General features: G+C 41.1%; 1 protein-coding gene across 4 annotated transcripts; it reads left to right on the top strand.

Moving 5' to 3' along the window:
- Positions 1-43: 43 nt before the first annotated feature.
- asph (aspartate beta-hydroxylase) lies at positions 44-26,743 on the top strand. 4 transcript variants are annotated; one of them, XM_061083730.1, is made up of 12 exons: positions 44-225; positions 7,198-7,353; positions 8,744-8,788; positions 9,660-9,728; positions 19,149-19,238; positions 19,818-19,898; positions 20,050-20,129; positions 20,308-20,499; positions 21,661-22,375; positions 23,154-23,198; positions 23,343-23,387; positions 24,180-26,743. In XM_061083730.1, the coding sequence occupies exons 1-12, from the start codon at positions 180-182 to the stop codon at positions 24,185-24,187; spliced, it is 1,572 nt and encodes a 523-aa protein (XP_060939713.1). In that variant the 5' UTR covers positions 44-179; the 3' UTR covers positions 24,188-26,743. The 4 variants fall into 4 exon arrangements, with proteins under 4 accessions (XP_060939713.1, XP_060939712.1, XP_060939714.1 ...); XM_061083729.1 differs by having other exon boundaries at positions 45-225; positions 23,340-23,387; XM_061083731.1 differs by lacking the exon at positions 8,744-8,788 and having other exon boundaries at positions 45-225; positions 23,340-23,387.
- Positions 26,744-26,947: the final 204 nt, after the last annotated feature.

The following is a 26,947-nucleotide window of genomic DNA, read 5'->3' as shown; positions in this document are numbered from 1 at the left end:
CCTCGTCGGTGGCGCATGCCTGCTATTGGCCAAAAGACACGTCGATAAGAAAGGGGACGTGGTTTCCATTCTCTTGAGTTTTATGAGGCAGGAGGAAAAATTGAGATTCCTTTTCATCCACAGAAACTCAGCCTTCGACTGCTCCTGCTTCCCTGCTCCTTAACTTCCAGAGCTCCGTCATGGCAAAAGAAAGGAAAGGACCCAAAGGCGCCATGAAACTCAAAGGTGCGTAGCTGCCTCCCTCCCTCACGCTGCAGCTTTCACTGTCCGGCCTTTCAAAGTTAATCGTTTGTCAAGCTGTTGTTTCATCGTGGGCCCTGCTCCGGGACAGCTAGCTTAATGTAACTTCAGAAAACGTTGTCGAAATGCGGGCAGCTATTTGCCAGTGTGTTCGTGAGTTTGCTCCTCAGCTGGTTCGTGGAGCACTTGTACACTTTTGCTGTAGCACAGCCTGGGACATTGTGCTAACACGTCAACACTGCAGCTCTCTGACGGTCTCTCACGCACACACTGTCGTCAGCTCTGTGCTCCTATAATGCAGGTATATATGGTCACGCACGTCGCGTTATATCTCGCTGTTTGTATCGATGCTCGATGGTAATTGTGCTGGTGCTCCACCGGCCCATGGAGCCAGCAGCTGGAGCCCGGCCTGTGGACCATGGCGGCTCCCGGGATTACGCTGGAACACTGGATGGCACGCTAGATATAACGCGTAGTCTCCTTTCGTGCGGCTGTAAATCTTTCCCCGGAGCCGTGTGTGCAGGCCCGGCTGCAGGGATCAGCAGCAGGCCTGCTCCTCCAGCTTTGTGCATGTGGGCACCCCGCCCCCCGGTTCATCCACCAAATGTTCACGTGTCAGTACGAGAGGCAGTGGGTGGGGTTTAGACGTGGACCCCGGGGTCTCAGTCTGTACCCAGACTACGCACACACACACTGGAGCCCACCGACTCTATTGTCGTGTAAAGATGGCATGACGTGGCAAACCCCCAACGCGCGACCCTTCTCCACTTGGCTCACAAAACACCCCCCCCCCCCATAAATCAGTCTCAAGCTGCTGGTGATAAGCATTGAGCACTATCTGCATTAAGTAACATTTACTTAAAATGTAAAGTTATTCGTTTACGGGACGTATCTGATTAACTTTCACCCCACGCTGTAGTGCGGCTCGATGAGTGCTAGCACACGTGTGTGTATGTGGAGAGAAACTCTGGGAGGAGGCGTGTGTCCTGAAACTTTAGAGAACACCTTGTCCTCTCCCGTCCGCACAGCACGTTCACGGAACAGTCTGGGACTGGGAAATTACTTAATACCATAACCAGACTACATAGAGCTGCAAAGTCTCCATAGGAGGATATTAAATACTTTAAAATGTTGCATAAACTGTCTTTCTGCAGAAGCTCAGCGTTAGAACATGACGTGTCTAGTATATTCCAGCGACCGTGTCTTTATCTGTGTGGAGTCTATAGTGTCCCATGTTGTAGGGGATCAAAGGGCAGTTACTGGCTTCGAAAAGTGTAGGGAACAAAATGTTCCGGTTTTTTCCGGTTTTCTCATGACCCCGCCCACCACAGCCCCTATGGATGAATGTATGGTGCAACAGTCCACACTGGTGATTACAATGAAACCCAGTACAGTGGATCTGGTAAGGAAGACTGGCTTTGAAGGATGATTAGGTTCCAGCTGGAGATAACTGCTATTACATTTATTTGACCTCCTTGAAATTATATTCTTTAAATGAAAACTACGCATTCAGTCCATATTTGACCTCTATATTTACAAGGAAGCATAACACAATTTTCATTGCTGTAGTCCGCTGAAACCCTTTTTAACAATCACAGGATAGAAAAACTATAAAAAATTGTTAAATGTGTTTTCACAAGTCATCGAAGACTTCTTATTATCAATGACATTGTCAGATGAAAACACAGCAAACACTTGAATGGGAGACCACAGAAACTTTTCCAGGGCTGTTCTATCTGAAAAGACAGCCAAGTTGTTTGAGCACAGGAGATCATAACTGAGTGCAGCTTTGAAAGATGTGTGTATAAAAATGTTAATTTATGTTTCAGCTAATGACTCAAGGAAATGTCAGGTTCTGACTTGTTGCCATTTGCATTCTCAAAAGGCAGACTGAGCTACTATGGGTGGTTACCCCGAGTCTCTGCACCTTCTCTGTATTTATTTGAGTTACACCACATGATCAAACACTCGTGGTGGTTTATCAAATATTGATTTTAGGCCTGACAGTAAAGTGCTACACACTGAGTTGTATACCCAGTGTTTCACAGGCATGCAGTCTAAAGAGTAGAATAATCGCTTGTTGACACCATCTTTTGATTTTATTATTTGTTTTATTTTGGGGAGGCCAGGATCAACCAAAGTCGACAACAAGCTTAGCATTTGTTGTGTGAGATAAAAACATGGCGATTGCACTTAAGGTAACGAGTTGTTGAACTTCGATAATTTATGAAAATACTATCATAATTTTTTATTGGAAATATATATTATGTCAATCTAAAACATGGTTTTAACAATACCACATTGATGTTGATAGATGTAATAATTTTGGTCACTATAATCACAATACAATTTTCACACCATTTCATCTCTAGCTGGTCATATGGTTGATCTGAATCATTCATCTCTGAGTATGAGATGAACATGAGATGTGTTGATCACTTTCATATTGTTGCTGTATTTGGGTTATTTAAAGCCAATTTTAATATTGGCTTCATATGTTTTTTTGAAGATTGTCTTAACTTCCATGTGTTTTTTCTACCATTCTACATCATGTGTCGTTTTATCTACCCCCCACAGGGCGGCCAGTCGCTGCAGTATGCAGAGATAGAAGGGTAACAGCCTTGCCTGTTTTAGTGGGACTGATGTGTGATGCTGCGTTGTGCCCTCTGTATTTGCATTGTGTTCATCAGCAAACTAAATCCTTTAGATGAAACATTGCCATTTAACCTTGCATGAAATCACAATGTTCCAAGTTTTTTCCTGGTGTTGCAAGTTTAAATACCCTGTACGGGTCGACAGCAATAATTCAGGTAGCTTGAAATAAAGAGCGCACGGCAGCACTGCTGTAATTCCACAATTCCATGAATTGTGGAATGGAATTTCCCCAGAGCATGCATATACGTATATATACTGCTGTGCTGTGTTTGAACTGTTTGTGTGCAGTTAGCCTGTGATTATAATCATGTTAGCTTGACGCTAGCTCAACAAACGGCTTGGGTTAATGCACATGCTTTTTTGAGATTTCTCACTTGTTGTGTGTGGATAACAATCTCCAGTGATGGCATTTAATCTGCACCATCACAGATCCCGGTGCCACCAGTAAGAAAGGTCCCCTGCCAGTAAAGTGCTACACTTCAGCAGTGTATGTCGTTGGCTCTTAAAGTGATCTTTCAGCCACAAACGCATGTTAAAATGCCTCAGGAGGAGTAGGTTTGAAGGCGGTACACTTCAGCCCTTACATAAGAGAGGAGCACTGTGTTGGCAGTGTCACAGAAGACACTGAGCAGAGAGAGAGAAACGGTGTGGCCTGCATATACCTCCTGTGTGAGCCAGCTGCTGTTGTCCTCTGAGCATGGAGTATGCAAAAGAACAACTTGGTATGGTATTGTTTGGTCTTTAAGGTTCTGCAATGGGTTTTGTTTGTGTGTGCATGTAGCTAGTTTTAACTCTTTGTTAGTTCGTATGTGAGACGTATTCAACTTAGACTGCGGAATTCAAGGGTTAGGGCCTAACCCTAACCCTTTTCAGGGTTTCTCAGAGTAACTCAACAGTTTTATTCTATTTTTGACCACTGATGTGTTTTGGTCCTTTTGGGTGGAGCTCTCTTGATAGTTGATCCTCCAAAACAAATGATAATGGTCCCCTTTGAGTTAATATAGTTTAATGCATTTATGTGTCAATTGCTTTTAATCTAGCACAGTTTTTATGTGTTGGGAGAAGAACAAGAGCAGTCTTCTACGATCACCCTATTCTCAATCCTATTCATGGTAAATATTTCAAATGCAATTAACATTAACCCCAATGGACAAACCTGAATTTCCTGCTGAGTCAAATGTCGGCATACAGGCACTGCCTGTAAGTGTAGGATCGGCCCTGTGGCTTAGTTTAGGGCTAAAATACCTCTGCTTTGTTTGCGTTTACTGGTCTTTAGTGTGACAGACATCATCATGAGATGGATTAAGGTGCTGTAAATTCAGGAACCAAACCGCTTCATGATGATACAATAGACATTGTAGACACTGGAACTTTTACTATCATGTTTGTGAGCTGTTTGTTTGCCAAGAAGTAGACAGAACTTTGAAACCCCCCCCCCCCCCCCCGTTGACTGATTCAAATTAAACTAGGATTTAGTTTGAATGTGACTCATGTAATCATATTGACATTTACAATCCCCGAGTGCCCTAGTCTGTGTAACATTTACTTTCTTAAAACCACGGTTTAAGAATGACAGAGTTGGTGTGTTAGAGGAAGGAATCTTTTGCTTTTACTTTTCTCTTTAAATTGAAACTATTTTATAGCATGTTTGTGTAAGCTGTGCATATCACCTGTAGATCACAGGAATGTTCAGTCGCTTCCCCCAAAACTCTGCTGCGTTTAGTGAGAGAAGCTTTGTGTGGCTGTCACAGCCTTAGGCCACAAGAACTTTCATTTAAATGACTGATGTAGCTGAACTATGAGGCTATGGAGGGCTTGCATTGCATAAAATACAAACAATTCTTTTAAGTTGATTTTATCTTTGCGAAAGATTATTAACCCTGATACAGAACTGAAATAAGCAGCAGGGAATTGTCAAAAATTGACTAGCCTATTTTCTTGATTAAAAATACCTATAATTTGGTTGTTGGCTGATTTAAGTTTAAGCCAATTAACCACTTATTTATCTTCATTTCAGCACTTCTGTTATTCCACTTATGCAATTGATGGTCATGCTAACCATACACATATAAACATCATAACCTGCGACTTATGTTGGTTGTTAGTATAAATAAAAGACATTTCTGTGTGACTGTACTTCAACATTCTCAACAACCAGTCTTTTGTTCAGAGTCAAACATGGAAAGTGCTGGTAAGAATGTGAAGAAGTGAGTATTGATGGCATGGTTATTTGTCAGGTGGTTATGAGAAATGTAAAAAAAAAGAAGAATGGAACTTTTAAAAGGCAGTTGGTCACAAAGACTGCTGCACTGAGTATAAGTGCACATTGTAGAAGTTTGCCTTCAGGGCTGTTTGTCACACCTGGCCAGGTGCTTATAGTTATATGCTTGGTTGGTCTCTAAATGCTGCAGAGAATATTGAAAATAATACTCCAGATCAGGTGTTGGAAAGACAGTAGTTGTGTAAAGTCACAACTACTGTCAGTGATGTTGATGCCTGTTTTCTTCGCTCTGTCTGTGTCAGTGCCAGCTGGGCCAACATACTATATATAGCTGTTCTTGACCCCCAGAGCTATATTAGGCTTACAGACAAAAGGGACAGCAAGCAAGGATGACTTACAGTTGAGTAAGAGTAGGAAGGCAGTCATAATAGGTAGAGGGGCGGGACAGAGTCAGACAAAGAGGACTTGAGGATAGTAGACATAGCTGCTCTTCATTCTGAGCTGGGACTGCATGCTGTCTCTGTGGCCAGTAAACCTGTTTGATTAGTAAGTGAACCCGGCTGCCAGTCGGCAGGGATGGGTGATCCAGTAACCCTGGTTGAGTCTGCCGCCACTCCTGTTATCACAGCGATCCCCACTGTCATTGCTGGGGAAATGCAAGGTGAGGAAGGTGTGCGGTCAAGGACTACTAACCAGTGAGCTGACATGGACAAATCATCTGGGGATGTATGGGGATTGTTGGGTTATGTGTTAGGGAACTGTGTGCTGAATCAGATTTAAACTTGTGTGATCTGTTTTTTTGTTTTTCGCCCAGTTGGTCAGTGGCTGTTGAGCATTAACACGTACTAAACAACACAAATAGATTTTTGCATCACTATAGTATTTTTGATGGAATATTTAAGTACTTATAACATAGAAGGTCCTAGTCTGTTTGACTTTGTCATTGCCACATGTAGATCCCGAACGGGGTTAATGCAACTGGCAGTCTCCCCCTGGCTAAAGAATTTGTGCTAATCTAGACACAAACATTGAACTGTCTGAGAAACATAGAAACAAAACGGATATTAATGTCCTTTGCTGTCTTCTATGTCAGATGATGTGGATTCATCAAATTTAGAGAATTTAACAGACTTAAGTATATGTTAGTTTAATTGTAAACTGAACTTAGTCTTTATCTCCCCAAAATGGCTCAAACTCATTATGAAGCTCAGGATTTGATACAGTGATAGAAAAACCTTGTGTTCAAAGTTAACACTATATTTATCAGTGCAAACTATTTGAAATGTATATCATCTATGTAAGTACTTTGAACTATGCTCTTTGAGTGTGTGTCTGTGTGAGATTTGACCTACAACACCTGTTCATTCTCCCTCCCACTATTTTCTCCCATCATGCATTGTTGGATATCGTCGACACCCCCGGAATAGCTTCTGGGATGTGGTTTATTTTTCCATTTCCATCGCATGGCTCTTTTCCCCAGGTCAAGTTCTGAGGAAACCAATGACGCGCAGATTCTTTCAGATGGTTTTCTTCTTTCCGAACTTTCTGCCCACCCTACTCTCTTCTATGACTCCTTCCTTAAAGTCATGTTTAGAAGGTTTGGCTGGGTCTAAGGTTAAAAGGTTAAATCTAAGGTTAAATCTGACCAAGTGACGGTGTGGGAGTGATCAGGGATATGAGCAGATAAAGTTCACCTGCCAAAGTTGTATTCAGATGATTCTGGCACTTAATGGAAAACCATACTAATTGTTCATCAAGCTACATCTACTGTAATTTACAAGGTGGAATCTATCAGTTCTTGTTATTACTTTTCTCTATACTGGCTGACCTCCCTCCCCATTCTGCTAACTTAAATAGCGTGGTTAAACTAAAAGACAACTTCTTAATCAAGACCGTATGATTGGTATCGCTGTTTTTAATACTAAGCTTGGATGAAACAGTCTTTGCAAATACTTAAAGTGGTAATACAATCTTCCTGCTTCTCAACATGACTTAATGATTTGATATTAGAGTAAAAAGGAATTCTCAGTGTCAAATCCAAATATATGAATCTGACACCATATACTGTTGTAACGTTGCAGATGGGAAAAATCCAGCTGGCAGTAAGAATGGGAAGAAGGCCGACTCTGGATCCAGCGGCAGCTTCTTCACCTGGTTCATCGTCCTGGCCCTGCTCGGTGTCTGGACTTCTGTAGCCGTGGTCTACTTTGACCTGGTTGACTATCAGGGAGTCCTTGGTGAGTTCACTGTGCAACACGCATCTGTTTTGGCTTTAAAAAGCAGATTATTGTGCACTTGCTTTCTACAGTGTTTTTCATCTCATACACCTTGCTGAAAATGTATGGAAACAACTTTTGTGGGTTTTGTCATCATTTCAACGTTCTCCCACATTACCCTTCCTCAGCTACTACTGTCATCTGTTCCTTAAGTAAACCCCAACCCTGAATATGAACCAGTCAAACCATGATTTTTACCATTGTCAGAGCATTTTAGTCAGACCTTCAGCATTCATTACTAACCTGATGTCTGCTTCCATCCACTGTCCTTCTGTTCTCATCAACTAAGGCTGCACCTAACGATTATTATTTTCAATTAATCTTACGATAGGTCTTTATGACTTGATTAATATAATAATACATTTTTCAAAAATAAAATTAAAAAAGCTTTGGTCCGTGATATAATTTAATCATCTTCTCTTGAATACAAATACGACATAATAAAAAGTATGCACTTTAAGACATTATTCCACAACAAAAATGATATATAACTACATTACATATATAAACAATCTCAACAACTAAACAGCTTTAAAGTTTGTTGCCACTTTCTCTTGTTCAGTGAGAGAAATAAAGTCTAGCATGTGCTGCCATGACTACCGTAACTATGCAAGGGTTGCGCAGGTTAAAATAGAAGGGGCCCAAATCAAACTAATAGTTCTGGGTCTGTATAGAACAGCATTTTGGTCAGGTCCAGGCCGCGCTTCATCTATTGGGGACACATGCTAAATGCTCGTGGGCAATTTTTTATTTTTTTCTCAGGTGAGTCCATGCTTTGACAGTGCGCAGCCACCTTCCGTACGATGTGTTGATGCACCAACACTTGCTTTAAACAAAATAAACTTGAAAAGGGAGTGAAAACATTTCTAGATAACTGCTTCAGTTAAATCTTAAAAAGGTAAACAAATCTCAATCAATTTGAATATCGCCAATCTTGTGCCGTTCAGCATCCAGGTTATATCATACTTTTATATAGTTGAGCATATAAAGTTTATAAGTAGTCTATATCACCTTTGTCACGTTTAGAAAATGCACTTTTTTTTGTGACATTAAGATGTCTAATATCACAAGTGCCATGCATTGTTCAACATACATTTGTCAGTGCTGTCTCAGTGGTCCGTTGCACGTGGACCACGTAATCTACCCATTAACTGATCTGCTTCACTGAATTGTCCTATTAGGTGCATGTCTGTGTCATGTTTGTTCACCCTGTATTGTCTGCCACTAATCTGCATTCCTAATTATTAATGTTGAATGTTCTCTTCTTTATCTGCTCTTAATCTATGAATTACAAATCTGTTCTGTAATCTTGCCGTTATTCCAATGTATATGTTTTGTGTTTTGCATGCAGACAAGGCTAAAGGCTTACAAATTAACCTGTCAGAGGCCTTGCAAGGTAAAAATCACATGATTGTTGTCATGTCTTTTATAGTTGTGCTGTCAAGATAGTTCCCTAACTCACTTTACTCTTCTAAGAGTAATAGTCTAATAGATTAAATTATCCATTTGTCAGGCTAACTTTGGCCAGAGACCATCATCATCCCCGTTAGCTGCTAAAATGCAATGTCTGAAAAATCGACTGCAGTAATAGTAAGGCCTATTCCCCGGAGCAGCTATAGTTTAACATCTCAGACTTGTTTCTGGCCTTCCTCCGTCCTATTATTGGACAAACCTCCAAGTTTTTACAAAATCAGAATAATCACGCTACTGTGTTGAATTGCTCCTTATTTATTGCTGGCCCCTTCTATTTCACTTTCATCCATCTACTCTTACTGTCCCCCATGTTCTCCCACATAAAAAAAAATTAACCAAGCTGTTAGCGGATTAAGTTGGTGAAATCAATATCGCCACTTAACTCCTTCCAATAGTGATGGATGATAAAAAGACAGTCTCTCGAGCTTGGTATTTCCCTTTTAAAGGATATGACCACATTTCTGGCTGAAAACCATTGTATGCAATATACTTAATGCAGAACTAAATAAAATTGGCTTCTATTGTTTGCTAGATTTTATTTGACTAATTGAGGATACTGAAGCCGGTATCCTCAATTAAGCAGAGCAAGTATTGAGTTTTATCTGGAAAAGATTGAACAGGAACGATAATCATGAGGAACATAATTTTTTACAATTTAGATAAGGACATAGAATTGGGATGTGAGGTCCATCTTTTTGTGTGTACTTTAATGATGCATGCAAATGTACAATAATGTGTTGTCATGATTCCTGTGAGGATAAACCTTAAGACCACTGTGTTTGTCAATGCTGTAGGTAAACTGGTGGCATACGATACAGATGGCGATGGTGATTTTGATGTCGAAGACGCTAAAGTTCTTTTAGGCAAGTTAATTTATCTCTAATCTACAGCCAATAACACTATCAGTGTCCTGCAGAAAGTAAAAAGATGGAACATATTTTCTTCTCTACTGACAAACGTTTAAATTTTTTTATCGATTATTACTTTCTCTTTCGTGATACAGTTGGAAAATATTTATTCTGAGTCTGACAGTTTCTGCAGACCACTGATGTGTAATTTATGTTTGAAATCATGAAATGGCATTTGGGTTTCTTTTGCATGACTGATAATAATACAGTTTCCATAGAGACAATACAATCAATGATAACCACATAAAAAAAGCATAACTCCTCCATAACACTTAGTGGACTGAAGTACCTCTTGGAGGTTTGGTGAGCTTTCTTAACAGTTTTGTAATTTTAAATAACTAAATGCATCTCTTTGAATTTCTCCACCTTAAAAAGCTTTTTATTATTCTCATACCTTAAACTCTTGAGCCAATAGGCTCCAGGTTAAGAAAGTACAGTAGGTCCTCTGTCTTTGTAAGAACTATAACTTAAGGGCGGAGCATGCTTCTGCGTTGTCAGGGGCCCGCAGGCACGCAGCTGTAACGCAGGACTCGTTCTCATTCATGGTTTTCCAACTGTTGCACGGGTTGCCATGCAATTCCTCGCCAGAACACAGGCGGAGTAATGTTTTTTGTTGAAGTCGGCTCTTCTTCGTGTGGCACGAAGAAGAGCGATTTATATACATCGCCACGGCGGCTCCTCAGAGCCTTTTTCTGGCGGAAAAATCCGCCGGTTAGTGACGGGTTATACTAGTGGTCATAGTTTCGGATCTCTTCTGCCAAGTGCTCTTCTATTTGGTCCATATTCGTTCTTCTAAATCTTCCGTGGTTTCCGGGCATGAACCGGAAATGCGACTCCGGAAATTATGTAGTCAGCAGACCAATCACAGCCCTTGCGGCCGGGTGACGCTTGCGGGGCTTTGCCGTCTAGTTAGAAAAATTGGCCAACGTACGAAGGGGCGTGAGGGGCCCGGAAGGGCTCCTGCGTCTTCGGGCCCGTGAAAACGCAGAAGCATGCGCCGGCCTTAAGAGCCCTTCCGGGCCCCTTAAGTGCTTACGTATCCCTTCTTACGTGCTTACATGCGTCGCCCAATTTTTCTGATTAGACGGCAAAGCTCCGCAAGCCTCACGTTGCTGGCAAGGCTGTAATTGGTCTGCTAACTACATCCTTTTCGGAGCCGCATTTCCGGTTTAGTGCCCGGAACCGGCGGAAACCCGGGAAGATTTAGAAGAACGAATATGGACCAAATAGAAGAGAACTTGGCAGAAAACATCTGAAACTATGACCACTGGTATAACCCGTCACTGACTGGTGGATTTGTCAGCCAGAATAAGGCTCTGAGGAGCCGCCGTGGCGATGTAAATAAACGTCTCTTCTTCGTGTCAGGCACGAAAAAGAGCCGACTTCGACAAAAATCATTACCCCGCCTAGTGTTCTGGCGGGGAATTGCTTTGCAACACGATCCACGCTTGGAAAACCATGAATGAAAACGAGTCCTGCGTCACAACTGCGTGAAAAGCCGCAGACCCCGTTGCAGAAGCATGCGCCAGCCTTACCCCTCGACGTTGGTGTAAACAACCAAATCAAAATTAAACCCAAGTAATGGGAATAATGAGGCAATTTAAAAGTTGAATCGACAAGCCTTTTTTACCAGATCACGTTGTAGTGGTACATTTTTTAGATATTTGGGATCTGGATAAAAATTTTCCAGCACCCTGTTATCTTTTTGTCCCTGTGAAGTCTGCTGCATGTTGCATGGTTTTATACAGGGCCAGCTTCTGCTTCTTTTTTTCTTTTTAATCATGTTAATGTAACTTTGGCAATTCATGACACTAGTTTTGACATGTTGGACCACAGCTGTAATCAAATTGCCAAACTCAAACAGAAGAGTCTGTTTAATAACAGGCTCAACGAGATGATGTGTGTCCCACCTCAGAGAACCGGAACATTTTTAAATTTGTTATAGTTGGAGTCCATTAAAGCAGTGGAACTTCATCTGGCTTTAAACTCTTACAGGCAGTAGAGTTCAAAGTTAAATATGTCCCAACTTTTGCAGTGTTTAAGATATTAAGCAGTGAGCAGCCTTAAGGCTATTGAATGATATGTCCTTACACTGAGCAAACTTCGCGTAACACTTTCTGCCCTGAAGTCCTCAGGTACATGATGGTTTCTCACTCTGTTGTATGCTCAGTAAGTTTGATCAGACTCCAGGCTCCCCAATCTGTCAAGTGGTTCTGTTTTTCCACGTCTCTGTGACCTCCCTCACTTAACATTCATTTACCCAAATTATCTTAAGCAGCAACCTTATGGTTAAGCTTTGGCACTGCAGTGAATGATCCCATGCGTATTCTTTACGATTTATCCTTTTTTTTTCTCCTTTTTTGTCTCCTCTGGGTAGCTCTGTGTCTTTGCTCTTTGTTTAGACCCATAGAAGCTCTTCTATAGGAAAAAGTAGAAAGAAGAAAGTATTTGTCTCGTTCATTACAGTGCGAATATTTTGACCTTTAACTGAGCACTCTGTGGCCATTTTCAGACAGGACCTCAGGGTAAATCCGGAGAATTTGCTACGGAGTTTACCCAGTTTGCCTTTCACACATGCCCAATGCAGCAGGAGTTTCTCTGCGCAGACGCGTTCATTACAGAACAAGCCAATAAAGTACTTAGAAACTGTGGACCGTCAAAAACACTTGCGTTCACACATGCACCTCCTACGGAGAAAGTACGGAGGATCTGCAGCATCCAGTGTATGTAGCAAAGCACCTTTTTATCAGCGGATCTAGCTCAGTGAGTCTTGTGTCTGCTGGCAAACTGCTGCATTCTCCACCTCCCACGTTGATGGGAGAGCATCCTCCATATTCCGCATCCACATTGTTGTAGTTACAATATTGATTACTGCAATTCTTACATTCTAAACATGATGTACATTTGAAACTATCCTATCACTACCTACAAGTTTGTTTGACCCGTTTTATGTTCAGTCATTCCCTCTAGTAATTGATCCCTCTGTATCTATCTCAATGTTTACTGGGCATCAATCACATTTTCAGATTAAATATCAGAGTAACAGCTATCTTTTCAAAGTAGCTGTTCTAGTGTAGTACTATCTGGAGATGAAAAAAAAGGAATGCAGTGTAAGGTTTTAATTCAATATTTTAATTCCCATATTAAATGTCAATTTACATCGACAGTGACCACATTAGCAACCTGATTAATCTCCATTTGTGGTAATGGCTGCAAATCTAATGATTCTTGTGCATATTATGCGGTTTCCAGCTCCCCTCATGCAAACACCAAGTGGGACATTTACATTTGATGGAAAACTCTTCTGCAGCATCTCCTCTTTAGTCTGTGTAATTCCTGTTCTGTGATTTAAGGCTGTCTACACATGATGAGCAGGTTGAACTGAATTCTCAGTTTGAACTGAGTCAGTGCAGAGAGTTCAGGTCGAAGCTGATTTGCTGTGACATGGTGCAGGGTCATCACTGTCTTCTTTTTAATTTTGTTGGTCATGAGTAGACAGCCCAACGCCAACAGGTTTTAAATAGAGACTAAGTAGATCCCTTGCTGCCTAACCTACGCTTAAACTTCTCTTACCTTCTCCTTGTTTCTTTCCCTCCCTCTCTTTTCTCCTCTGCCCTTAATATTGTTCCATTTTGCATTATTTTGCTCCATGTTTTTCCACTTCTCTTTCCTTTGACCTTTTTATTAGTTTATTCCTTACGCTGTCCTTGTTCCTCCATTTCTTTTCCCACACCGTGCTCCCGAACTTCTCCTCCATCCACCCATGCCCCAATCCCGCTCTTGTTTGCATAGGCTTGACCAGTGAGGGCGATGGTCAGGGTACATCCAAGGTTCTGGATTGGTTAGAAGAAGTGGAAGAGGGCGGCTCTGATTGGTTAAACAGTTTCTTCACTTTCCTGTACGGTCTGATAAATCCCCTGGAGCCCACGGATGAGGAGGAACTTAGTGCCTCAGGGGAAGCTCTGGAAGCCAATGACGAGGATGAGGAGGACGATGATGAGAGCGGAATCCGAAGAAGAGGAGCAAAAGATGATGAAAAACAGGGGCAGAAGATCATTATAGTCGGACTCCACAATCAATAGCGTCAGGCCTACTGCAGCAGCACAATTCCGCCCCCATGCAGTTTTCAACTTAAATGCCTCAGCATCCCACAGGCTAAGCTACTCGCTCTGGAAAAGGGTTTTATTTTCATACCTTTGCAGGTGTTGCAAATGAACCCAGCCAGTAGCTTTGGGTATAGATATCTCCAGTCTTGTTTATTGCTGTAGGCACTACCTATCCCAGGTTTCACCAACTGTAATCCCCAAGTATTGTTACACTAGAAAAACTTGCTTAATTGTTCCAGCAGAGTTTTGTGAAAGTAAAATCCTGTTGAAGGAGTTTTTATAGATGTCGGTTCCTCTGCTGTGAAGTGGACATGATACTCAGGAACACTTTTATAAGTCATCTCTTAAACCTTTTTTAAGATTCTATAAATACATTATTTTCTGTACAAACATGTTTGCAGGTGATTTGCACAGCTGCTAAATTGTCTCTTTTAAGACTTTTCCTGCAGTCTTTTCCTACTGCTGCATGCCATAAAGCTGATCCTGACAACATTTGCTCTGGACTGAGAGAATGAATTTTAACTATTTAGTTAAAAAAGAAAAACTAAAAATAGAATTATTACTGTGTAATTCTGTTAATTCAGTACAACCTTTCGCGTCATGTTCAGCCTTTTATGTGCATGAATTTTAACTATTTTTTTACTTCAAACTATCAAGTAAAAGGCTTTTAGTCTTGGATCTTATTTTTATCTGGTAGTAACATAGTTAGTATCTGGATTAGGAAAAAAGTGTTAAATGCATATCCAAAATCCATTGTAATTGGAACATCTAGACCAAATCTGGAGATGGACTTGTTTGCATTGTGACCGGATCTCAGCCACATCATCTAAACATCTGTAAGTGAAGTCATACTCCTAAGAATTATAAATCTGGCCAACGTCTTTCTGATGTCTATCCTCCATGTCAAAAAAGCTATGTCTAAAAACATAGATTTTGCTTGTTTACTGCCGTGTACAGTTCCTCGGACGAGTGATACAATTTGTCTCTTGGATACTCAGTAGTTCAGCTGGGTACACGTCTCAAAACAAATTGTGCTTTGCATGATCACATGAGGTCAGTTTCTGGCTCGGTCATTCAGGTAGTACTCAGGTCTGTGTACAGCATGTGGTCATAGGCACTATTTGAGTGTTTTCGTTCATTTTAGCTCCACCATGTTGGATAAATCTGCCCACTTTACACAATAAAACCACAGTTGTAGGAGTGAAAGTTGAGCCCTGTCTTCTCTTGACATTAACCAGCTTACACATGTGGATGCAGATTCAATTTAATGTATTGGGATATATTGGGTTATGACATCAGTATCAGGTGGCAAACAAGCTTTGTAGGATTGTTTCCTATCCTTCAAGTTATTTTCCATTCATGAATTGAGCTTCATATTGTTTATCTTTTACCATCTGTCTGCTTAGCAAATTATGAATATTAACATACCTGAACAAATACAAATATCATACACTGACAGTAGTTCTCAGCCATGAGATGTAAAGTTCAAGGTTCAGGTTTATGGGTGTGCTCTGATAGAATTGTCGTCATTCCAGTTTATGTGTGTTGTGTGTCAGTTTAGAGGAGTGTGCTGCAATAGAAGGGTGTGGTGAATTGGTAGCAGTGGGCTGAGACAGATAATGCTGAGAGGTGTGTTTGATTCATCACGTTCAAATCTAATAATTGCTGCCTGAAGATTGGAACAAGCACCAGATGTATTCCCCTGAATACGTGACAGAGGGTGTGTGTTTGTGTGTCAACCCAATAGCTATTTCACAGAGGATACCTGATTTGAAACAGGCCAGCCCTGCTTTGTGTGACATAACTCCTGCTTTAACTTGTAAAGAGAATGAATATACATGCTGCTGTTGAAGCACAAATATTTATTACTGTGTAATTCTCTAAATTGAGTAAATTACAACCTTTCGCCTCATGTGCAGCCTTTTTATGTGCAGCTTTTATGTGTTTCTCAGTGTAGCAGTAACTGGACTTTTAAATCAAAAAATCTATGCTCAATCAAATCCCCTTTTTTGCTGACATGAGCAAACAGAGAACCAGTTTATTACTTTTTTTATTTTAATGGCCTCACTTGTTTTAGATCAGATTAGGTTGTTATTGAAACCGATAATCCATTCACTCAGATGGTGCATTAAACACCTTGGCTTTGCCTTGACCTATGCCAATATACATATTACTTGGTCACAATAACATTTAAAATTATGAAACTTTCATATAAACCCTATTTTGAGAATATATCATATAGTCCATTCAGGTCAGGCAGTGCTAGGGTCTTCTCGGTTTACTAGCTCCTCTAGTGACATTGTTGACTGTAAAAAGGTTCAATTTAGATTCAGCCAAGCAGAATTTCATCTCTTGTTGATGCCTAGTAAAGTAACTGTTAGGTTTTTTTTCAGCAACACTGTATCTCATACAAAACGTCAGTTGCTGTTGAATAACACAGATTGACCCATGGTGTGTCTAACATTAACACTGGTATTGGATGAAAAGTGTTCCAGTGATTTAACTGAAATTGATCTTGTGTAATGTCAGATGAAAAACCAGGTGACACAGACAGAAGAGGAGCTAAGACAGGTATTATCAGGCAGCCACATGCATGAAGCTGTGCTACAGTGTGGTCTAGTGGACAAAGTGTCAGCTATTCATAATCCATAATCTCGTTTTAGTGAGTGTTTATTAAACTAATATTCTGGATCCATTTTATTAAATGAATCTTGGTTATTTGTAAAGATTTTTGGCCTCATTCTTTGCCTGTGCTTGACATATTTAGCTCATGGTGTTAACCATAATGGAACATAATTTATACCTGTTTCTCAAACGAGTGTAACATCCTGGTGGTGTGTACAGCGTCAACACTGTCTTGATAATAATAAAAATGGACCTGGTCTTGCTGGGTCCTAATTGATTCCTAGACATGGACATGCCCGTCTGGTGTGTGTAGATGTCCAGTAACATTTAAGCATGGTCTTCATCCCATAACAAATAATTTGAGTGGTGAAACACCAAATACTGTCATTGATCATTCATCCCAGAGACCCCTCCAATAAAGGATGTGGGCCGGAAGCTGCGGGATGCTCTAAAGCAGCAGCTGGCAATCATCCACGAACGTGTGGAGGCCAAGAAGCTCGCCAAGCTGGCCCTGGCTGAAGTCAGACAGCTCCTGGCCAAAGAGGAGGAGGAGGAGAAGATGGATCTGGGTAGGAAGGAAATGACAGCCAGGGTGAAGGAAAGAGTCTCTGCCAGGCTGAAGGAGGAGGAGGAGAAGATGGAGAAAGAAGAGCTGGAGAATTCTCTGGAGAAACTAAGAAAGGAAAAGGCAATACAACAGGATGAGATAAAGACAGAGGAGGTCAAGGACAAGAAGGAGGGAGAGAAGTCAAAGAACGGGGTAGAGAATGAAGAGAGGGAAGGAAGGAAAGCACAGGGGGAGAAGGGTAGAGGGAGGAAATCTGGCAAAGAAAAAAGGAAGCAAACTAAAGACGGTGCAGGCAAGAAGTGATAACAGAGGTTATGGTCTTTATTGATCCCATAGGAAACCAGTATTATTCACTCATTGTCTCTTCAGAATCAAATCTTGTCAGATTCATATATACTTGTCCCTTGTTCTACTTCAATTCTGAAATAAACTTAGTAATTCTTTACAAAATGTTTGTACATCCACTCATGTTTAGACAACTAACATTTTTAAAGGTTGGCCTATTTTTTTAACCAATGACGGTAAAGAAGAATCTTTGCCTTGTCATTGTTGTATTGGTCACAGTGATGCTTCAAAATCATTGTTTTGGTACTTTACCAATATCTTGTATTATTTCTATGATACCTCCCTCATTTGGTCGATGTATAGATCAGTGGTTGTCAGCTGGTCCACATTAATCACCACTATGACCATCATGGTGCATGAATAAGATATTTCACATGTTGAATATGATTTTAGAATATGGAAAGAAATAAATTTGCAGTCAAATGCAACAAAGCAAACAGTTTAGTTTTGCAGTACAAGTTATGTGGCCTCCCCAACAACAAGACCGTAGCATGCTTGCTCTCTTTCCAGCTCGGCCAACTTAATATATTATGTGTCATAATTGCTTCCGTCCATCTTCTGGATTTTGCTAGCCACCTTTGCTGTCCATGCTACCTGAAAAGAGTCATGGGCTCTCTGGGACGAAGTCTGTAAAATGACTGTGAACAAAGAAGGACAGTGTCTGGAGAAAAGATGTGCTGACAATGCAATTTCTTCTGGCTGCTTTATCCAGTGCTCTCTAAACCAGAGCTTGTCCAGTGGTTGAGAACACGTCTAACACAGTCTCCAGTTGTGTCCATACCCAATTCTCTAGACATCGTTTCAAGTCCATATTTGAGAACAGCTGTAATGAGCGTAGCCTAGCCTAGTCAATGTTCAGAAACAAAGCTGTGCTGTAGGCAATTCGTTGGCTTCCATTTTCTAAGAGCATAAGGGAAGATTGGGGTGGTGGGGGGGGGGTGGGACTCAAACTACAGGGGTCCAAAATGGTATTGATATCAAGTATGAGACACTTAAGTATCTGTAATCATGGTTGGATTTGAATAGATTGAAATCATTAGAGAACATTACAATGTGAGTTTTTTTTCTTAATTTACGGAGATTTGTGTTCCACCCTAAAGTTTTTGTCTTGCCAATAAAGTGTCTGGATCCATTCTTTCTCGTGTTTTTTGTTCTTGACACATAAAGTGATAAGTCATTAGTCGCAGTGTTTCGAGGTTCAGTAATGGAGATCACGCTAATACATTTTCTGTTTTCAGACTGACATCCAGTCTAGACCTGCTCTTCAGAATAGTTCCCTGTCCTGGGATAACACGGATAACTTTTCAGTACACTGTTAAATGACAGTTCACAAAATGTTCCCTGTGTATAAATGTTACACAAATGATTTCCCTTCATAATATACAACAAACTATACTATGTTAATGATGTAAATTTCAGTCTGCAAAAGAAAACCAATGCCTCTCTTACACATGGTCTGTTAAAAGTAATGTTTTATGTGAATGATGTTCTGTGATATTACACAAAGCTGTCACAAGGTCCTGCACAAGTCATTTTACAACAGATACTCACACCATTGTGCAACAATACCACCTACAATTTTTGTTCAGTTTCTTCTGCAACAGCCACAAATCAGATGTATAATTAACACCACAATCACTGAATATTCACATGATGGACCCACACATACAGTATGTTAATTATATTCTGTCTGTACTACTTCCTTGCCAACATGTGCATCATCTCATGTAGGACTGAAAGAGAAAGCTGTTGTCATCACTTCCCGAAGCGAACACGCTGCTGCCCCAGTGGAGACTCCTGAAGTCGAAGCGACACCAGAGGGTAACAAACACACGTTCATTATACAAATACTTCCTCTCCAGTGCCGTCTCAGGAACATGGTGGTAGTAGATAATGAGGGCAGGGGGAGCGCAGGTGTAGTCAGGTGACAGATCTTCATCAGCTGATGGGAATACGGCTGTAACCAGGCAGACACCAGCAGCCCACACTGAGCTGTCATTCAGAGGTTCTGTTAGTGCTGACAATTGTCAATGCACGGATAAAGTTGTGAAAACTATTTCTGCTGCACTCATCAGTTGTGAAAGAAGTTCATATGCAGCACTTATGACATGATACTGTAAGAATATTCAGAATGTTTATATCGACTTACTGTATTGGTTCTTGTAATACCTTAATGTAATTTGGCAGTTAATAGTGTCATTAGTTAGCCAGGACTAGTTTTTAATAGTTATGTTTTTTTAATTTGAGATTTCAAATATCTAAATAAAATCAATAAATTACACGTTTTGGCTTATTCGACTCTAAGTGAATCATCATCTTTGCTTGTAGACCATATAACACAGATGTGCCTCTCAATGTAAAAAATGCTAATGTTTCCCTTGTCGTCTTCTCTCCCCTCAGCTGTCGTTGAGCCCGACCCTGTTCTCGTGGAGGAGATAATTGAAGCTGCTGTAGCAGAGGACACTTCTGCTCCACCATCAGGTAACTGAGTGGGAATGCCTTAATCATTGAAAATTCCTAGATGGACACAAAAATGTGTGTACTTGGTACAGTACAGAAGTATAGGTGGGATGGAGGCAGCAAGCAATTCAAGATTATGTGGAGTACAATCTGTACAACTCTCTGCTTCCAGAGCCTGAACCAGAACCTGAAGCAGAACCTGAGGAGGAGCCTGAACCAGAACCTGAACCAGAGCCTGTGGAGATTCCTGAGGTTTGTACAGGCCCGGTTAATATTAGAAAAGCTTCAGATGCCAACACTATTGAATGCTTTCAAACATATTCCCGCTGAAGGTTGATTTTCTTTTTGTCACTAGGATCATTAACTTTACAACTACACAAATATAAATGTGAAGCTGTCCCTGAAATATGTCTGGTGTATTTCTTTCCAGGTGATTGAGGAGGATCCAGAGGTGCTGGAGGAGGAGGAGGCTCCTGTTGTAGAGGAGGAGGCCCCTGCAGAAGAGGCCCCTGCAGAAGAGGCCCCTGCAGAAGAGGCCCCTGCAGAAGAGGCCCCTGCAGAAGAGGCCCCTGCAGAAGAGGCCCCTGCAGAGGAGGCCCCAGTCGAGGAGGCCACAGAGGAGGTATATGACCTTTTGTTATTGTTGCATCATAATTGCATACTGTTCCATTCACAGATTTCTAGAGAAGTGTCATCTTCTCTGCAGCATCAAACGTGAATACTGAGCATATGGGTCTATATTTCCAGTCAGTTCTTGTCCTAGAAGCCATGGCTGCTGGATTTTTGCAGAAATCATAATCACGATTATCTTGGGCAATATTGTAATCACAATCATTTTGTCATCGACTTGGAAACTATATATTTATTTAACTTTAAATGAAATTTGAAAATGTTGATGCCCATGTTAACAGATAAGAGTATCTACACCACCAAGTAAGCAGTGAAACACTTCTCACCTGTCTGCAGGAGTGTGTGTTCATCTGCTGGTCTCTGTCGCTGTTCACACAAACTGATAATCACATGAATTTAGTTGCAGTGGTTCTATAAAGTTGTAAACCTGCATGTTTTTCTCTTTACTGCTGCAGTTCTCTGATCATTTACAAGCTACTTACAACACAGCTTTGTCAAAAACTGTGGGGGAGGGGGGGGGCACCCAGAGCAGGCTATTCTGTGAACTGCTCACATGTTTATTCACTTAGAACATTTTTGGCTGTTTTGCAATTAATAAAATGTGGTATATTATTAATAATGCAATGAAAATCGAAAAGTGGCTCACAGATAAAAACAATATTTCACAACTTCAACATCAGAAGTACTGTTTTGCACATACAGTAAATTCTTGTTTGTGTGCTGTTTTATGATTCTGTTGCTAACACCTAACTTGTTTCAGGCCCACAGAACACTGCAGGAGCCTTCAGATCATGTGTTTCTGCAGACTATAGTTCCTAGATATTTAAGAACACTTTTTCTAAGTTAGCAGATTACAAATAACATCCCCTGTAAACAGTCTGTGCTGTATTTCTCGAGGCTGTCTGTGAGCAGATATCAATCAACTGTAACTTGACTGTACTCCAGTGTGACTGCCAGTCAGAGGAGTGGCTCATTAGCAGGGAAGATGCCAGAAAGGAGGCCTTACACAATGAATCATTTGTATTTTCCTGATCTTAAGAGTAAAAAACACATGTTCTTCCTGACCCTTCAAAAGGATGGGTTGTGTGTGTGTGATTTAATCCAATATGTCCATATCTTAATAACCTTTTTCTGATGATATTGCCTATTTCAGGCTGCTCCAGCTGAGGAGGAGTCAGTAGCTGAAGAGGTTGAAGAGGAGATGATGGCAGAAGAGCCTGCAGCTGAGGAGCCAGTAGAGGAAATGGCTACAGAGCAGGCTGTTGAGGAGGCTGTGGACGAACCTGAAGCAGAGGCTGTAGAGGAGGAAACCATGGAGGCCGAGGCTGTAGAGGTGGAGGCTGTAGAGGTGGAGGCAGTAGAAGAGGAGGCCGAGGCAGTAGAAGAGGAGGCCGAGGCAGTAGAAGAGGAGGCCGAGGCAGTAGAAGAGGAGGCCGAGGCAGAGGAGGCTGCTGAGGAAGTAGAAGAGGAGGCCGAGGCAGAGGAGGCTGCTGAGGAGCAATTTGAAGAAGAGGTAGCTCCTTCAGAAGAAACTGTTGAGGAGGTATTGGAAGAAGAAGAGGCTGCTGAGGAAGCTGTTGAAGAGGTAGCAGTAGAAGAGGTAGCAGTAGAAGAGGAGGCAGCACTGTCAGAGGAGCCTGTGGTGGAGGAAGAAGCACCTTCAGAGGAACCAGAGGAGGAAGAAGCACCTTCAGAGGAGGAAGTAGCACATTCAGAGGAGCCTGTGGAGGAGGCCTCTCCTTCAGAAGAAGCTGTTGAGGAGCCTGTGGAAGAGGAGGAAGCTCCAGAAGAAGCAGTGGAGGAGGTTGCAGAGGAGGCAGCAGCCCCAGAGGATACTCCAGAAGAAGTGGAGGAGCAAACAGTCCCAGGTAAGAAGGAAAGGGAGGTGTATTTTGACTTTGATCAAATACTGTATCACTCTTATATGAATAGTTCAACAATTTTGGGATGTATATTCACTCATATTAGTTGAGAACAAGAGGGAAACACTGCAAATTGTTACACTGCATGTGTGTAAAAAAGTGTCTTGGCCTTTTTAATGTGGACACCATGACTGTATACTACCTGAGGGCTCCCAAAAGTGAAGCAAACAAAATTGGATCATCTCCTGGTGGTGCAGTATACATTACCTCCATGTTAGCAGATGGGACGACCTAAAAAGTCAAAATACAAATATATTCCATGAAACCTATTTTTCAAAGATGGTGTCTGTCAGAGACAGTTTTTTTTTAATTTGGATTAAAGAGTTGAGAAGAAACCATTCATTGGTCAACAAGTATCTGAGGTTCTTACTAACAGATTTCCATTACTATCTGAAGCATAAAGTAGCTTTATGAGCAAGTAGTGACTCAGCACTGACTACTGAACCATCAGAAGGAATAAAGTTCACTTATTTCAAGAGACCATGAAAATAAGTACCCACTTTAGGTCCAGTAGCTTTATTATGAGATATAGACTCTGCTATCAACTACACCAAGGCAATTTCCTGTATGTACAAATATACTTGGCAATTAAAAGAATTCTGATTCTGAATTCTGATTCTGAAACTGAAGTGTACTATTATTTAATATGACATCTGCTGAGCTGTTAGCATAGAGAACTGGAGCTGATGATCCAGGTATGATTTTTGGTGTATTTGTTTTACAGAGACAGAAGAAGTAGCCCAAGAGGTAGAGGAGACAAAAGAAGAAGGTAGGTACATGCACACACACACACACAGCAAGTTGGGGAGAGAGGTGTGATGTATTTGTTTGAGGTAAATGCTTTATGAGGAAACATTATTATTTTGGATTTCATATGATTATAATTTACAATATATATTTGTCTTTGCAGCAGCTGAGTTTTTCGAGACAGAGGAACAGATTCTGGATGAGCCCACAGGTAAACATTGTCTTCCACTAGCATGATGCTCATTAGTAATGTTTATACAGTTTATGACCTTATCATCGGTTCACATTGTTTAAGTCTTTTCCACATTTTACATAAATAGTTCAGAGAGACTGAAACACTTTGACTTGGGGATTGGGGAAAATGGAATTTAGGGAAAATAACAATGAAGCCCTGTCGGGAGCTGTGATGTCATTAAAGATTTGTGCTCTGTCACCTACTACATCTTAAAGGATGATCACACAGATGCTGCAGTGGCAGGTAGTGTTTTGTCTGGTGAGGCCTTACTAAATGTTAGCTGCTCTGAAGCCCAGAATGTAACCAGCCATGCTCCAGGTGTGGTTTGGATGTACAGTATATTTGAATAACTGGGCGAGATCTGTTCCTTCTCTTATCTTAGCTTAGCAGTGGAACCATGTGAGACTTCTCCTATTACATAAGGAATGACATGAGGCCAGAGTAGTTGTTTACAGGAGGATGCCAGCTGTGTGGAGGAAGAATCCCCCTTCTCCTGCTACAGCTGTGTCAGTAGTATTAAAAAAAAAGCACTGTAAACAGAATTGTATGAATTACACACAGCACTATAAAAAAAATAACCCTTAACAAAAAATCTGTGATCTACCATGAATTATTAATTCAGTGTATGTCACCGAGTCTAACACCGTTTCACACATATACAAGCTATGAAATGGGAAATATTTACTGGAACAATATAATTACCATCTAACGCAAAGTAATCACAAAACTAGTGTGAAGGTTAACATCATCATGTTTGTGCTTCCATAGAAACGTAGAGGCTGCAGCGGTCGTCGTGGTGACGGAGCAGGGACCCACTGACGTTGCATCAGCACCATCTGAGTGCGCTCAGAACAATGGTGCATTTTTCCACCTCCGGGGAACGAATGAGTCGTTTTGACAACACCCCACCCCTCAACCCTCCCACCCATCTTTTCCCCCTCGGTTTTCACAAAATTCCCTTTTAGTGTGACATGATGGCTGAAACTGTTCACTAATCTGGTAGTCCTGTTTTGACCATTCTTGTTTTTTTTCCTTCTTAGTTTTTTTTCACTATCTTTTTTTCAGTTGAGCACCCATTTCCAGTTTTGTGCAGGGTGGTTTAGTGTGCGTGCGTGTGTGTGAGTGGCCAAATGTCTAGGCAATGTGACATCTTTGTGCTCTCCTTGCAGCAGGTCTACCAGAGTCTTGAGCTGTGACAGCATAGTATCTTGAACTGTACTTTAAAATTTCTCTGTGAGATTGGCGTTTTGTATTTTAATACAATTTCCAAGCAAAATGAGGCCATAACTGAAGACCAATCTTTTTCACTTAATCAGGAAGTTTGCTTAGCTCCCCCTCTGTAGCTGTGGAAATTCAGAATGAAGCAGCTCAGCTCCACTCAGCAGTTTTCTTTGGCCTCTGTTGTAGATTCTATGCAAAGCTGTCGTACAGTCTGTCACCTGCCTTCCCTCTTCAGCCTCCTCACCCCTCCTCACCCATCAAGTTTATTTACCACTCAGTATGTGTCGATTCCAGGATGAGCCATATGCTAGCATGTGAACTTGGAGAGAGTGTGTACGTGAATGTCTGTGTATGTTTTACTCATGAGTGTGTTGACAAATCTCTTGCTAATCTATCTTTTCTGTGAGAATCAAGTGTCATGATGTCGTTTTGAAGATTTTTTTTTCTCCTTCAGTTTGTCTCCTAATAACATGTACCAGTGTGTATGTGTGGTCTGTATAATCTTTTTTTTCATATTTCAGACATGAATACTAAGAGCATCTAACCAGGCTATCAAACAGGTTTCAACTGAAGTTGCAACATGTTACTTCAGCTCTTTGAGTTTGAACTGTGATGTAACGTAGGCCACTGTTGGTGGTGCGAAACCGTCACGTGGTGGTGTCAAGATTCTTTCTCAGAACACACCAGCAACATGGATAGTTGGGCTGAAGCGCTTAACCCTGTGTGAGACAGAATCCATTTCTGTAATCGTAGCTTCAGTGTAAAAAGTTCTTTCTGGCTCATAAAGGGTTAAATGGATCAGGAGCCATGTTCCTGTGGACGAGCAGTCATTACTAACCAACTGATGCCAGTAAATTGAACCAACATCCTTATTTTTTCTCCTCAATGTAACTTGACTGGTTTGTTGGTTTGAGGGAAACTTATTTACTGTTTCCTTTTCCTCTGAAACATCAGTTTGTCTGTACGAGCTTTTTAGAACATTGATGCAGGCCGAAAAGATCAGAGCCCAAAACATCATTTTATGAATTATTCCATAAAATCACAGAACAAAATAGCCAAATGAGATCTTTCTCTGTCTATATTTTGGAGTGAAGGCGATATGATGTTTTGGCTATCGTTCTTTTAGCCCCTGTTCTAAGTGTGCATCACCTTGCTCTGGATAGGATGAATTACTGTGACTGAGGTGGTGTTGGGACAGTGGCTGCAGCACCTTGTGCAGCACATTTTCCTTTGGATACTGACAGTGAACTCTTTGTAGAGCTGACATTGTAGGAATTATTGCAACATAAAATTACAGTGGGAGGAGAGCAACTTTAGAAAAACATTCCTCACTTTTTGTCCCATGGTGTGTGTGTAGTCCTCACATACTGTAACTAGCAGGCTGTTTTTAGGGATGTAGCGCACCCTAGTGGTGAGCAGTAGCTGTTTCTGTAGGATGATTTGTCCCGTTTGTCTGTAACACTAGCTGGTCTTTTCTACTTCCTACCACTTTGTAAGTCAATGTGAATTGTCAAATCTTTTTAACATTGAAGATTGCAATCTTTACCAAGAGAGCTTCTAGATTTTTAAAAGGAACATTTTTAAAAAGAACTTGGAGAAATAAAGAACTTAATTTTCCGAAAATGCTTTAAAAGCTTTTTTTTACAAAGCCATAAGCTGTTTGTCAGGCAGGTCTAAGGGGCAGTACTACTTCAACTCAAAAATGTTATTCTTGTTCACAAGGAAAAGCAATAAAAGTCAAACAGCAGAGAGGCCACACTGCAGCTCCCCGGTGAAAGTGTGTCATTCCTAATCTTTGGTCATGTACATGCTGCAATGGGCTGCAATGCTTTGTTTCCAGCATACAGTGTCTGGGTTTAGTGAGCTCAGGGGTGTTGTGGGGAAATATTACTGTCTGGTTTATAAAAACGGCTCCATCTCTCTCAAAGTTTTGTCCATAGATCGTGACCTTCAGTGTGTGGATCTGATACTGTCCTGTAGACGATGACCATGGTGATTAAATTATTGTGATGTACTGACAATGATGGGCTGTTCATGGAGTTTTGAAGTATTACGGTTTTCTGTAAATGATCTGTTATGCGAGCTGAAATAAAAGGTTTGGGACAACACAACTATGACTCCAGCCTTTTCACTTGTACAGTATTCTGCAGACAGGAAGTCCAGTTTTATTCCTTAAGGTCAGCTTTACTGGTTTCATTGAGGTAAAACGCTAATGATGTAATTTTAGTTCGAACATAGAAACTGCAATCACACAACCAAAGCTAGCAGGGGTTGGAAAGAGGGTTAACTGTGAAGATCATTTCTTATTAAAGTCA

Source organism: Limanda limanda, chromosome 13, assembly GCF_963576545.1.
Source record: "Limanda limanda chromosome 13, fLimLim1.1, whole genome shotgun sequence".
In the NCBI taxonomy this organism is placed as follows: Eukaryota; Metazoa; Chordata; class Actinopteri; order Pleuronectiformes; family Pleuronectidae; genus Limanda; species Limanda limanda.
Note: the sequence above shows the minus strand (reverse complement) of the source record. Positions and strands in the feature narration are given on the sequence as shown.

Excerpts from the sequence above, each read along its gene's own strand:
- asph (XM_061083729.1), top strand. The coding sequence starts at position 180 with ATGGCAAAAGAAAGGAAAGGACCCAAAGGCGCCATGAAACTCAAAG. Across the intron at positions 19,899-20,049 it reads CACTTCTGCTCCACCATCAG|AGCCTGAACCAGAACCTGAA; the intron begins GTAACTGAGTGG and ends CTCTGCTTCCAG. Across the intron at positions 20,130-20,307 it reads AGCCTGTGGAGATTCCTGAG|GTGATTGAGGAGGATCCAGA; the intron begins GTTTGTACAGGC and ends ATTTCTTTCCAG.